Raw genomic sequence first — 14356 nt, forward strand, 5'->3', positions numbered from 1 at the left:
TCTGAATTGGCTGCCCATTCTCATTATGAATCCTAAATGTCTATGGGATTCGCTGAGGAAGCGCGTAATGAGTGATTGAAAGCTTAATGATTGATCAAAAGTGACTCCAAGATCGGTAAAGGTATTCTCACTTACAATTTCCACACCAGAGATGTTATATGAGTATTGTATGGGACACCTGTTACGCGTGTATGACGCTACTTTATATTTCTTAAGATTAAGACTAACTTTATTATTTTCGCACAAATTAAGTAATTTATCAAGTTCTTCTTGCAATTGGTTACAGTTACCGTTATTTATGATTTTTTTAAAAATATTTTTACATCGTCGGCAGAAATAAGTTTTTCACAGTTTGTGAGCACATCTGGTATAAGTCGTTAATGAAAATTAAATATAATAAGGGGCCAAGGTTCGATCCTTGTGGTATGATGATATACTGAAAGGGGGTTGGAATTTACATACCCCTCATCTGGTGGCAAAATGTATAAAATAATTTTATTTCAATGTAACGGAAGACTTCAATACTTCACAACTGGTCTTCATCACATGAAATGTTGAGACTTTTAGATTCTCTACGGTGTTCAGCAGCTGATTCTCGCATTAAGCACCAGCAATAGTCTGCTATCATTGCTGCATTCCTGAGCCTTTGGTGTATGAGTTGCTTTGTTTTTATATCCCCGTGGAAATGTCCATCTTCTTACTAACTGTGCTCAAATTTTCTGGAAAGTGATCAATATTGCTGAGAAGAAAATTGATTTTTACTCGTTATCCCAATATTCTCAATGATTTCGGCATTTCATTCTTTCATTCACAGCTTCTTCGTAATTTGAAGCCTTTTTGTAGCCAAGGAAATTTTGCGTTACGTTTTTGAAAGCAACTCAACTGCTTTTTGCTGTTCATTCATTGCTGTAGTGAAATTGTCACCTTGATCAGGGCACTAATTTTTGGACCTTCAAACACACCAGCACGTAATTTAACCTCACTCTTGGTGGTGAATTTGGTCTTCAAGTCTATCGGAGGGAAGGAACAAAACAAAGCGCTTCATCAAAACTAGATTCTTGTGGAGAGGGAGTAAGAACACTTTATCTGGAGAAACAAGTTGATTGATTGATTGATTTGGTCTATTTCACTTTGCTTTCTTGCCACTTTTGGCTAATCGCGATGAGGATGAGTGATGATAGGATGAAATTGGTGGAGAACACCCATGCCCAGACCGGCATTCGAACCCGGGACCCCTGGCGTCGTAGCGCACTGTGCTTACCACTCCGCCACGGTGGTCGGCTGGAGAAACAAGTGGCTCATGTAGCACGTTTTTCTCATCAGGCATGAGTTGTGATCTTGATGGCCACATCCTTATGTTCCAGTGATGGGATTTATCTCGACTGTTCCATAGTGAACACAGACTGAAGACATATAAGACTAAATACTTTCAAGTCGCCACAAACAAACCGCATATGTTTCGTGTACTCTACTTTCTCCAAGTCTACTTTCAGGTTATCATGTTCCTTTCAAAGATTGGCACTTTCTCATTGTGAGGATTTGGGCGCAGAATCAACTTTTGGATTCAACATGTGCCCACAGCTATTCTTGGTTAACGAGTTTAACACCGAAATATGCCCGACAATCTCTTTTGAAAAGGCAGGAATGTTTTTTCTTTGTTTTACAGAAGTGTACAGTCCACACGTGTAGAAGAAACAATTGGGGTTATTTACACACCCACATCGTGACATTGTCACTCATTACTAGTCACAGAACACTTAAACTGTTAATGACAACAGAGTTCATGAACACCAAGTCATAGTCTATGTCCACAACAGAACATAACCTTACGCGATCTCACTTCTGTTCCTTCCGTAAACTGATGCTGTAATAGTCGTTGCATTGACACAATAGGGCTAAAAAATCGCTCCGGTCTGGAATCTCCCTCCCACATTGGATCGCGTTAAAATATTCCTTAGGTTCACCTTAAGAAAGCAGAGGTTATGTAACCTTGCTCTGCTTTATATTGGGGGGAAGTTGTTAAACAAGACATTTCAAACATACCGCGTCGTCTCCTTTGCTTACCAGAATGTCAAGGCTAATGTAGTCTACTTCAGTCTAATTCTCCAAGTCAATTGAGTGTATTTACTTTTTGTGTCTAGTACCTTCATACATAAATTGTAGCTGATTGACTTCCTTGCATTTACTTGAACATTATTTATACATTTGCCTAAGTTCAGTAATAGATGTTTCAAGTGACCATATTAGTCATGTTTGAGTTTTTTTATAACATTTTAATTTTATCAATTAAAATCTGAAACAATATATCCATTTTAGATGTCTTAACGTTAATTAGAGGAGAATATTGCCAAATCCTAATAATAAGACAACTTTCATGAAATATACCCTTATTACCTATCCTCTAGATAAATTTTGGATCAGATTTTAAGAAATATATTTGTATCCTTAACTTGCTCGGGGCAAGAAAAGTATTTTACTGTTGAATGAGTCTATTTCATGAAAGTTGTTTTATTTTTAGGGTTTGACAATATTCTCCTCTAATTAACATTAAAACATCAAAAAAGGATATGCTATTTCCGTTTATTTCAGATCCTCCCGATTACACAGCCACAGATGCCACAAGTTCAGACGAGTATGAAGAATTTCCGGGAGATGTAGTGCTATGTGTTCCTCAGGAAACAACGAGCAAAGATACGCCATCCTCTGTAGATTCATGCGACTCGGATGATGCGGCAGTAACTCGCAGCTATCCCGTGTCTGCTGCCGATATCAGAGCCACAGCAGTCAAGTATGGACCACTTATGCGCAAAGAAAAGAGATTTTTCTTGGAGCAATACCGCAAATACTGGGCTGGATTGCGAGACAATCTTTTGTTTCTATACTTGACGGAAAAAGACGCCAAGCCTCACACAGTATACCATTGCCTAGAATGGGACGTGCGGGCGGCAAATTCAGAAATAAAGGATAAGAGCAAAAAGGACCTCTGCTTTGAAATTGTTTCACCTGGGAAGAAAACACATCAGGTAGGCTTTATATATTATATATCAATCTTGAAACCATGGTAGTTCCATAATCAGAAACGATTAGAAAGTGGAAGGTGAATCATGTAAATGATTTAATAAACAGTTCATTTAATTAAACAATTTTCTAGTGTTGACAGCTTGAACTTTTTGTGTCAGTGATGGACGTTAGGGGCTCTGAGCCACCAAATGTGTAATTACGAATAACTAAATATCGTGTCGATTTTTCAAAAGTTTGAAAGTTATAATCTCGTACATTTGTAATATTTGAATACCACATGCGTTTCTTATAAGGGAATTCCGGAAGAGATGACCCCCCAGCTAAGAAAGATGGGCTGTAAAATTGTTCAGGATAATAAAACCTATATTGAATTACATGAAAAGATGGGAAATTGATTCAATTTTACTGTTATAAAAATATGCGTCTTAAATGCTTGAGTTTCAAACGTAAAAATGTAACACCTTTACGTTTGGCCATCTTTCCCGTGTGTCCGGGTGAGATGCCCCACCTTGTCGGGAGAGATGCCTCACCTACAAATTACATTACATAAGAAACTTATTATAAATGACAAAAGGACTTCACTTACAGTCTTTTCCTATACTTACAGTATTTTCCTATTTTCATAGCGTTTGATGCAGTTATCATCTTCCTCATTGGAGTTGCTCTCGTCGCTGGCATCATCAGTTGGATGTTGAAGAGATTTTTTAAACATTTACAAGAAAAAACTTATTTTTAAAAAGTTTACGCTGCTGCAAAGCTGGTAACTGCAGACGCTTTCCCCCTCCACGCAATCCAGTTCCCTCGATCTTGTTCATTGCTCGAACCATATCACGTCAGTACTTGCGCAGAGACTTGTTTTCGTTCGCTCGCTCCAGAGTTTCCCGGGACAGTGTATATCTCAACGGGGATGGCTATCCCTCATTCATTGGGACAGTGTGTCAAAATGTTAGATGGCCTGGTTAATAGATTGGATTTTGATAGCCTGTTCATACCTAGGCCTGCCATACGTCCCTGATTTTCCGGGACAATCCCGGAATTATATCATTTGTCCTTGTGTCCCGAATAGTTTCTTAGGGATGCACAAATGTCCTGGAATCGGGTGGAAAAGAAGAAATTATTAAGACTATACTTTCCTGAACTTTATTTATATTTAAATGCGTAATATTAAAATGCTCATTTTACTAAACAATCTAACTGAACCGCTCCCTCTCGATGATACAAGAGTTATCGAGTTACAAGAAGATGCTGCAAAGACTTCACGATAGCGCCGCAGCAGATCTGCTAGCAGCACTGAATTTCAGTTGCAAATCTCTTCCATTGCATAGTAATCGGTTTACTGTAAACAATCAGTGCTTCGGTGCCCGCACTGTTCAGTCCGCAGTTCTCAAATAAGTTTCGACATTGTGTGTGGGATAGCAGCTTAGTTCATTATGGCACCGAAAAGAAATTACAAGATTAATGATACACTTCGAAGTGGATTTCTATTTTTTTTTTTTTTTAAGTGTAAAGAATATGATAATGGATATGTTCATACACACAACTTTGTCGGGTCCAGCAACCCCCCCTCCCCCCGCTCCCCAACAAGCTTCCGGTCAACAGTGTCCCGTACTTTCACTTACGAAATATAGCAACCCTAAACATACCAAAAGTAGACCCCTCCCCCTTACGTGAACTATATATACGGCCGCTGTATCTCAACTTTAAAATCTTGCTAAGCACATTTGCTGGCTCACAACAGTTCTTCTATGGAATTTGCTACCCGCAGGTGTGGCACCATTTCCACATGGGAGGATGTTTAATCTACATATCTGTTAGTTACATGTTGTGAGTGAGTCTTTGCTAGGAAGAGAGGAAGCAGGAGAAAGAAAAACATTAGAATATACTAAAAGTCACGGCGCACCGTGACAGTGTTGGCGCACTATTAAATTGATTTTTGTCAGTTAAAAAAAACATAGGCTAGATTTTAAAATTTTGCTGTTCTTTTTCTTTACTGTATTTTCTTAATTGATTCCTTCTCGGACTGAGACTTGTTGTTTTCGCTCGAATAATGACAAAAAATAAACAATTAGAATAACATTTCCACAAGCAGGGGATGGGGAGGTGCGAAGGAGACGAATTGTATTTTTGCTACGCTATTTCCCTACCTACGGCTCTGCTGAAGTATCAGTCCCCTCTTCCTGACACTGCTTCCTGTCTGAGGCCTCCCCGATGGTGCAGTGGTAACGCTGTTGTTTTGTAATGAAGAGGGCCCAGAGCCGATCCCTGTTAGCGGCACTTTACACAGTGATTCCGATCCCACTTCAAGGTGTAAATCCAGTCACGAATTTGCCTATCCGTGTATAAGGAGGACTTATAAAAGAAATAAACAAAAGCTCGCTGCCTATAACCAAAGCAGGCTAGCGGAGTCTGGTCGACCGTCAACGTCACGATCAGAAGAGAATGTTGCACACGTGCGGGAAATATTTGAATGAAGTCCTAGAAGTCCATCCGTCAGGATAGCAGAGACAGGCTAACACGCTATACTGTTGAGACTGGAAAAAAGATTTAAATTCGCCTTCCTGGAAGCCTCATTACGTTTAGCAAATCTTTCCCGAGGACTGTGATCACCGCATGGAATTGGCAGAAATCATGCTCGGATGGAAAGACGATATTCCTCTACCGATTTCCATACCTTGCAACAATTTTTGATCGCTCTTGTTTGCTAAGCGTTGGTGGCATGTTTAGTTACCTCCTACATAATTGGTACAGAATTAATTTTCATTCCCTGTGATAATGGCTTCTACATTATATATTACCAACTTAAAAATAGGTATTGACTTATCAGACACCCACCCTATATATATATACATGTGTATGTGTGTGCGTGTATGTGTGTGTGTGTGTGTGTATATATAATGAGAGAGGAAGAAAGGAGTTATTTCCCGGCGTCTAGGTAAGATAGTCAAGAATAGCAGTGGACACCTCTGAAAAGCTAGGCAGCATTTCATTGTATGTGCATGTCATACAGAAGCTTTACAAAATTACATACAGATGAAACTTTAAGTAAATTACTTTTGAGAGCTGTTTGAAAAAGAAACAATTCAGTTGGAAATGATGGACCAATATCTGTTTAATAATATTTCCTTAATTGTTCTGCTTTTGCTATCAGTTCTTTATGCCTAGGGTTTGTTATGCAGTGGTGGTTAGGTAAGTGGTTAGGCTCCCAAAGTAAAGAGTGTAATTTCGTTGCATCCACGGGTTTTTCGTCCCTTACTCAGCCGTGTTGGACTTCAACTAAGTCCCGTTCCACTTCTTACCTTCTATGTACAGTCACGGACAATTCTGGGTTGTAACGATCTTATTTAAGGTCAATGAGATGGGATTCCGGCCCCCATGGCGGAGTGGTTAGCTTAGCACATCGCGCTACGACGCCAAGTATCCCGGGTTCGAATCCCGGCCTGGTCATGGATGTTTGTGAGTGTCTATTCATCAATTTCAACATGTCCTCATTCATCTCCATCTTCGCAAATTAGCCAAAAGTGGCACAAGAAGCGAGGTAAAATAAAGCAAATCAATCAATCAATCAATTAAAGTCAATGGCAACAACCCAAAAAGTGACCGTAACTGTAGATGAAGTCTCCCCCTCACAGCAGCTAGGAATGAAAAACAAGTGGTTAGAAATAAATTGATGTTTAGTTTGTTGTAGGGAGTATTAAATAGAATTTACCAACCAAAAAACTACTAATATGGGTAACAAATATTTTCACCTCGCAATATTTAGGTGGTCTTTTCTTCGTTTGCTATGCGGTGCCAGAAAAATTACATATATGTAGTTGAGAATGGCCCCTATATTATATGCATGATAAGGGCCCTCCAAAATCTTGATCAATATAATTTTTCTTCAATACTACGATATTAATTTTATTATTAGTTTCAACTGAATACTTATATATAAGGTGCTCAGAGGTGTAAGGGGTGATATTTTCGGAAGTCACCCAAGTGCCTCTGTTACATCCTCCGCTTTTATCACAGGCATGGAGATTTTAATAGTGGATATTTTTCTTCATTTTAAGTCTTGATTGTAAGTTTATCAAAATGAGTTTTATAACCAATGTACGTTCGTATTACTTATTATAATTTTTGAGCGATATGTTTTATTTCGATGTTAATAAGAAGATTGTTCTTGTATTATGGGACGCAGCAAATATCAAAGTGTTGATGTACCCACTAATATTTAACATCAATATCAATCAATTCTAGAATGTTCAGTATTCTTTTGCCTAGTTTCAAGTATGTCTCTTTTCTATTGACAGGTGATTCTCCTGTCTCAAGTCGGTGTAGGTACTATTGTAATGCAGAGTATCCTTCTTCCGTGTTCGAGTGATGACGTACATATTAGATTTTCTCTTCCTTATTAGGCTATTAAGTTTATATTGCCAATCTTCTAGGCTACTCGTCGTTCTGTATCTTTCACCATGGTAGTTCCTGTATAAATGTGGCATATTGCAGTTGCACACATCCATTGATCGACGATGAAATCGACAAATTTCAAAAGCGTAAGGCTTATTGTGATAGATTCCATAATAATCCCTTCTACAACATTTACTATTTTCCTTTAAACACACCTGAGAAGTTGTAAATTAAATTAACGGTTGCATTATCTCCATGCCAACTGTTTCTTAACCAGCGAAGATCACAACTGCAACTGTGAACACCAAGAGCTAATTGCTAGTACGAAGGAGATAAATATAATACTGAGTTCTTTGTTCCAGGAAACTTGTCACAAACGCAACAACAAATATATCTACGGATGAAAACTCTGCTATCTTGTTGGCATCTGTACTAAATATTCCCAGATTGCCATTAACATCCCCCCCCCCCTAAAGGAAATTCTTCCCAAACCAAGTCAAGCTAAAATTTCAAAATGTAATTTTTAGTTTTGTGTATTTCTATTTCATCAATGTGACTGCAATTTAGATTTATCAATAAGTAGAATGATTCTGTATGCAAAACGTTTTATCCCCGTGTTCACTTAAATAAAACACAACTATGCAAGATATTTTCTCAGTTTTACATTCTATCTTCCAGTTTCTTGCCCGGACTCGGAAAGACATGGAGCAATGGGTATCTACTCTCTCTGAAGCCAGTCAAAGGGATGGGAGAGAGAGAAGTGCAACTCCTGAAGTCCAATTCAGAAATCCTATGTCTGCTGCAAGAGCAATTCGTGAACTTCCATCATTGCCTCCCCCATCCCCTGCAGATGACACCGAAGAGACCTACGATGACATCAGCAACATCGCAGATGACAATCCCCTTGGATCCCCTGAGAAAACAGTTAGTGATGATCAGTACGAACACATGAATTCGGAAGAAGAAATATATCATGATATTAGGGACTTGACGTTTCATCTGGAAGATAATGCTGCTCCTGCTTTGCCACCAAGAAGCCCAAAAACCCAATTACTACTAACCAAACAGATCTCAGAGGAGGAAATATATGATGACATAGGTGAAGATAAATTTTATTCCAACATTCTTCCAACTTCCAATAAGTGTGGCTTATTAATAGAGACAGAGGAGCAAGAGATATATGATGATATAGGCGTAGTTGAGTCTGAAATCACACACACGGGAGAGAGGGAGATTCACACACACCCATCTGTGCCTTCAAGTGAAATGATGAGACCCATTAATGGAGGGGTTACCCCGCAAGGTAAAAGCTCGTCACCGACTTTCAAAAACTCTAATACAACTAAAAGAATATGTGGAGAAATGGACAAAAGTATTGAAAATAAAGTTCCCGAAAAAGTTATCAAAATGTTACCAGTTGAATCACATGATATCGTTTCGCATAGCCCTAACAATATAAATGTATCCCAGTCTTTTGGTACGACTTCAAAACTTGACCCGTCATGTTTGAAGGAGATGGAGAAAAAGTTGCCTTATAGTATGAACAGTACAAATACAAATAAAGTGACCGAAACACAGAAACAAGACAGTTCTCAAATTAAAATACCCACTGTACATGCTAACGAAAAGCAGGTCGTAGAAAGAGTGCAAATATATAAAAGTGACGATAACAACTCCCGCTCTTCTAATGCAGGTAATACAAGTGGCAAAGCAGCAGATGCACTATCAAGGCGAGAGAGCACTGGGCGCATCACGAATCTTATAAAGCAATTGGAAGCCTCTATGGGGGGGAAACCTGTCATTAGACCTTTAGTACCGTCTAGCAACAAAGTGACCACACAGGTACAAGCAAGCAATTCAAAGGAACGAGAAGAATTATATGAGCCAATTGATGATCCAGAAGATGTAATTCAGATGGATACAGCACCAATGCTTCCTCCTCGTCCACACGCATATCGTTGAATGTTGGCAAAGATGAATATGTGCAAGAGTCTGCAATTCTTGAGATATTATCAGTGATTTTACGTATTTTTTAGTGCAATAAATTGCTTCGAAACGGATTTGCAAATACAATCAGTGCAATTGGCTCAAATAAAGTACTAACATGGCAATTCAAAATATGGGAGCAAAATTGATTTGAAATTTGAGAAGTCTCATGTATGGTTTATCCAACACATGTGGCTCAGAAATGTCGGCAATGTATCCAACATGGTGAGTAGTGAACTTTATGTACGGAGGAGTTGCGGCGATTAGAGGGCAGTTGCCAACCCCCTCTTTGACAGTTTAATACTAAGCCTTGTCTACGAAGAGGATGTAAACGGTCCAGCTGCCCCCCCCCCTCACTTTTGGGACCAATCGTCGCTACTGGTTGGCAGTGATCAAAGCGGAGGCAAACGCGGAGGTATGCTATCTCCCCAGTTAAGAAAATTTTCATGAAACATAGCCCCTGCTAAGACAAGTATTCTCCTACCAACTATATTGTTTAGACACCCAAAACTCGATCAGGCATCCCACCAGCTAGGAAGTTCCACTTCGAACACTGCATTTAAGCAATCATCAGCATCTCTGGTAAAGCCTGGTCCCTGGGACACTAATTATTCTAATTAGCGCACTTTGGAGTACAATTCACTTTACTGTAATAATTTCTGTAAATCTCTTCCTTAAAGGAACAAAATTTGCTCTCGGAAGATTCGTTTTCTTTTTAATTGTCGGAGCATCATAATCACAGATAAAAGATTTGATTCTCGGGGCTCATTTTTTTTTACAATAAGCACATCTACTAGTAATGTTCTTGCACCAAATATGAAATTTGAGGAATTCATTTTCTGTTATTATAAATCCGTCAATGTGAAGAATATCTTATTATTGTTTATGTTTGGACCCTAATAGCTATCTCGTATGGAAAAACTGTTAAATATATGATTAAACATCGTGTAAAAGCGGAAAACAAAATATTAAATCGAAATATTAAATCCGCTGCATTAACATGTCACTCGTAGAGCGTTTTTACACCTTCTAGAAATTCCCCCTTAGTAGTGCAGGTCCCCTACCCCACCCCGATTCGTTACATCAGTTAATTTAAAATAAATTTTGTAGGAAATGTGTTGTGACATGGGTGTCGTGTTTAAGTATCACACCAAAACATTTTTTTCATTTTACTGAAATTATTTCGAAAAAATAACTCTTTACAAAATTATCATAACTCTCTCCATATTACATAAATATTTTAATACGAATAATTGTAATTTATTAGTTTTACATGTTTAAAGATTTCATATCACCTAATTTAATCCATTTAAAACTATTTGCCTTCATAAGATTAAAACTTATCCTACACTATAATTTAATGGGGGATGAAATCCGTTGTTTAAATAACTTTGATTGATTGATTTGATTAAAAACAGCTTATTTTAGTAATAAGTTAATGTGTTGTGAACATTCAAGAAATAAAATAGTATTTATCTACGTTTTACGCATAGCTTTATTGTGTAAAATTATCAGTTTTCAACCATATCGTTCTGCTTATTTTGTCTCTTGTACAAGCTTGTAGCTCCTATCAGTGAAGTCCCTAATCAAAATTTTACTGGCACTTACTATCATACAATTTAGAAATATCAGATATTTACACTGTTCGCCAGAGATATAATGGCTTAAACATGAAATATAAGGAAGAGACAAAAAATAAATGTCTGAAGATTGGCGGATCTGTAAAAACAGAAATGTAGAATTCATAAAATTTTAGATACAACAATACTACTTGTAAATGTAATTTGTGAATTATTTTCCGCCCTGAGAATTGATTACTTCCTTGGATAATGATGCTCTGATGTTGGAAACGTGACTGCCATTTCTAAACCACAAATGTAAAATAAAATAAATCATATTAGTTTTAAGTAATAGATACATGAGTTAAATTACACCAAAGTATTTTTTTTTCAAGAATAGGCGAGCAATGATTCGATTAAAAAATTGAACCATTCCACATGGAATGACCCGTATTGAGAGACAAATGTGGAAAATATTTCCAACGGCAAGTTTTTGTCCTAATAGTGATCTAGTTCAAAGTTTGTTTTATCGATTTGGTTCTTCATATGTTTCACACATTCTACTCTTCTATTTTACAGTTTTGAAGAACTTATATAGATCCCCATATCCACTAAGCACTAACAACTGCTAGGTCGGTTTTTTTTATGAACCAGATGCTCAATCTGCATTTGCCGACATCCCTCCAAGACAGGGCAAAAAAGTTCGTCCGATTTTTTTTTTTATTATTATTATTATAGGAACAAGCAAATATAAATGTATTCTGTATGTACGCTGTTTTTTAACGCAATGTTAGAGCAGTGTCTACAGAAAGCAACCCATGCTCTGGATATCTGTTTCCAGTCTTACGTTCACGATAGTTGTAACTTAATGTGTGGAATCAACAATATATTTCTTTTTACAACTTTTGTTTGAACAGGATAAGTTCACCGTTTTAAGAGCAGTTTAGGAAATATTCACTGCTTCTAGGACCAATCGATGGTCCAGTCCCCATAATTCTATCAACGCATAAAAATGACATAAAACAATTTTTAAATACTTCGTCCGGGACCAAATAAAGGTTATTTTCACAAATATTCACGGAAATCGAATATAGCAGAAATCCTAAAAAAAAAATTACAGAAATCTGGAAAGGGATATGTCACAAATTTCTTGGAAATATAGAGGAAATACGCCTTAATAAATTACAATCCGTCATATTCTCTTATCCTGAAATTCTATTTTACATCATAATTGTGCATGTCACCTTTCAAAGATGTAAAATATGTAAGTTAAATACGTCTTCAACGTATTTTGTGAAAATTTTAAATGCCTCTTATGTTTCTTCAAATTAAATATATATTTCCAAGTTATACGATCCAACATTCTTAAAAATAAACGAGTTCTTTGTGAGAAAACGCTAATCATGAAACGAGTATCATCCTCGTATGGTATAATAATATTCTGTACGTATCCTCGTACTTTTTCTCCGTATCATGCTACTGTTTGTATTTTGGAATAACCACCTATACTATGATTGAATTGAATGAATTGTTGTTTCATGTCCACTTTATGCATAGAAAGCAGAATGGCTAATCGGGACTGGACCTACGTAAGTGGGATCCGAACCACTGTGCCAGGTGCCTCTACCGGGGACGTTACCACTACGCCATCGTGTAACTATGAAACATACGTACTTTAATGTGTCCCATTACATTACTTAACATTAGTATTTGTAACATCAAACATTTAACAGTAGAATTATTTAATGTGAGAAAAGCGTCCTCAATTCAGACAATATTGTATGTGGGGAGGGCGTAATTGTGTGGTGTGAATAGTAGGATTTTGTGCGTGCATTTTAGAAAATCATCTTGTTTTTTTGAACCGTTCATTTTGTGAACCTGGAGACAACCCTCAGGCGTAAATACAGCTGGAGCCTGGTGCTGATCACACCATCACCAATATGGCAGTGATCGAGAATGTGACGCCACACCCCCTAATGCCTTCATCCCATGGTGTAATGCTCAAGGGATAGCTTTACCTTTCCTTTCTTTACAATTTTTGGAAGAAAATACATGCGATTGTCTTAACAGGAAATAAATAATAGTTCATGGAAAATGAGTGTTATGCAGTCAGAGCGTATGTATTATTTTGTTCTCATTTAATGCAATATTTTTCATAATATTAGTATATTTGATTATGTATGTTGGTATATGAGGGCGGATGTTTTTATGTGTGAGAGCGCAGAGCAACATGTGTTACTGTTCCACATGACTTAACATGTGCAAATTGTATTTTACTGCTAAATTAGAAAGATAAAAAAAGGATACTTCAATTATAGAATAACATAGGAGACATGTTGAAAGAAGTATATACTTTCGGCAACTGACTGACCATTCGTTTCAAACTATTGTCTCATTCATTATGAAGGTGTGTTATTAGCTTAATCGAGTTGGCTGTGTTCTTTTAGCTAAACAAATATTTTACATTTATATATATATATATATATATATATATATATATATATATATATATTTGAATGTTATATTTTAAACCTGATACATATTACAAAATGACCAAAGTGTTGTAAATAAAGTTTAATAAATACTTTGAATGTATAACCAACGAGTTTTATTTTTAAATATTAAAATACTGGAGGAAAAATTATGTCTGCAATGGTTCAAAAGTGTCGTACGATGAATGTGTCTCAGAGAGTGAGAGTGAGAGTTTGAGTTTTTGTTTTTTTATGCACAGAAAGGCTAATCTGGACCGAACCAAGAGTTTAAAGTGGGATCCGAGCAAACTATATACCTCCACTGGATATCGAACCCGAGACCGCCATCAGATTCGAATAGAAGGAAGAAAAGACACCCACATTAGCCAAGTATTTCCATCTCTAATCACAATCAACAATACTACACAAATAGCAATCTGAATTTTCAAACGGGACTGCAAGGCACGGCAACAAACAAAGAAGTATTATCACTCTGAAAATATATTATGAAAGAAAATTTTCTGCCGTAAAACAGCTGAATTTCTTCTTACGAACAACAATATTTTTATTTTTGACAAATAGTCATGCCAGCAATTCATGAGACTATCTATCCTGATACTCAGTCGGCGAAAAAAATAGATTTTTTGAATTAACAAATCAAGTTTAGTAAGCTTTTTTGGTAACTGCAAACAAAAACAATGTAGCCTTTACTGAATCTATTAATTTTGACCAAAATTTGTGGTAACTCTAGCAAATGTGCTCGATTACTAAATTAATTTGTTTCTTTGAACAATCATTAGTTTGTCGCTCTTTTAATCAAATATTTCGTTTCGAGAAACTTTTTTATTATTGTTATTTATTTACTTGTTTTTCTCCTTGAACCTCTAGATATGGAAAAATACTCTATCAACATTGAAATCAAGGGTGCCC

At 36.9% G+C, this 14356-nt stretch overlaps 1 protein-coding gene across 1 annotated transcript in view; it reads left to right on the forward strand.

Moving 5' to 3' along the window:
• LOC145984122 (uncharacterized) overlaps positions 1 to 13386 on the forward strand; it is a 115369-nt gene extending 101983 nt beyond the window's left edge. The window contains exons 3-4 of the mRNA XM_083117557.1: positions 2590 to 3023; positions 8089 to 13386. Coding sequence (XP_082973683.1) covers positions 2590 to 3023; positions 8089 to 9372 — 1718 coding nt within the window. The 3' untranslated portion in view covers positions 9373 to 13386. The remainder of the gene's footprint in view (positions 1 to 2589; positions 3024 to 8088) is intronic.
• The last annotated feature ends 970 nt before the right edge of the window (positions 13387 to 14356 follow it).

The sequence above is a fragment of the Lepisma saccharinum genome, chromosome 2 (genome assembly GCF_977018435.1).
Source record: "Lepisma saccharinum chromosome 2, izLepSacc3.1, whole genome shotgun sequence".
NCBI lineage: Eukaryota > Metazoa > Arthropoda > Insecta > Zygentoma > Lepismatidae > Lepisma > Lepisma saccharinum.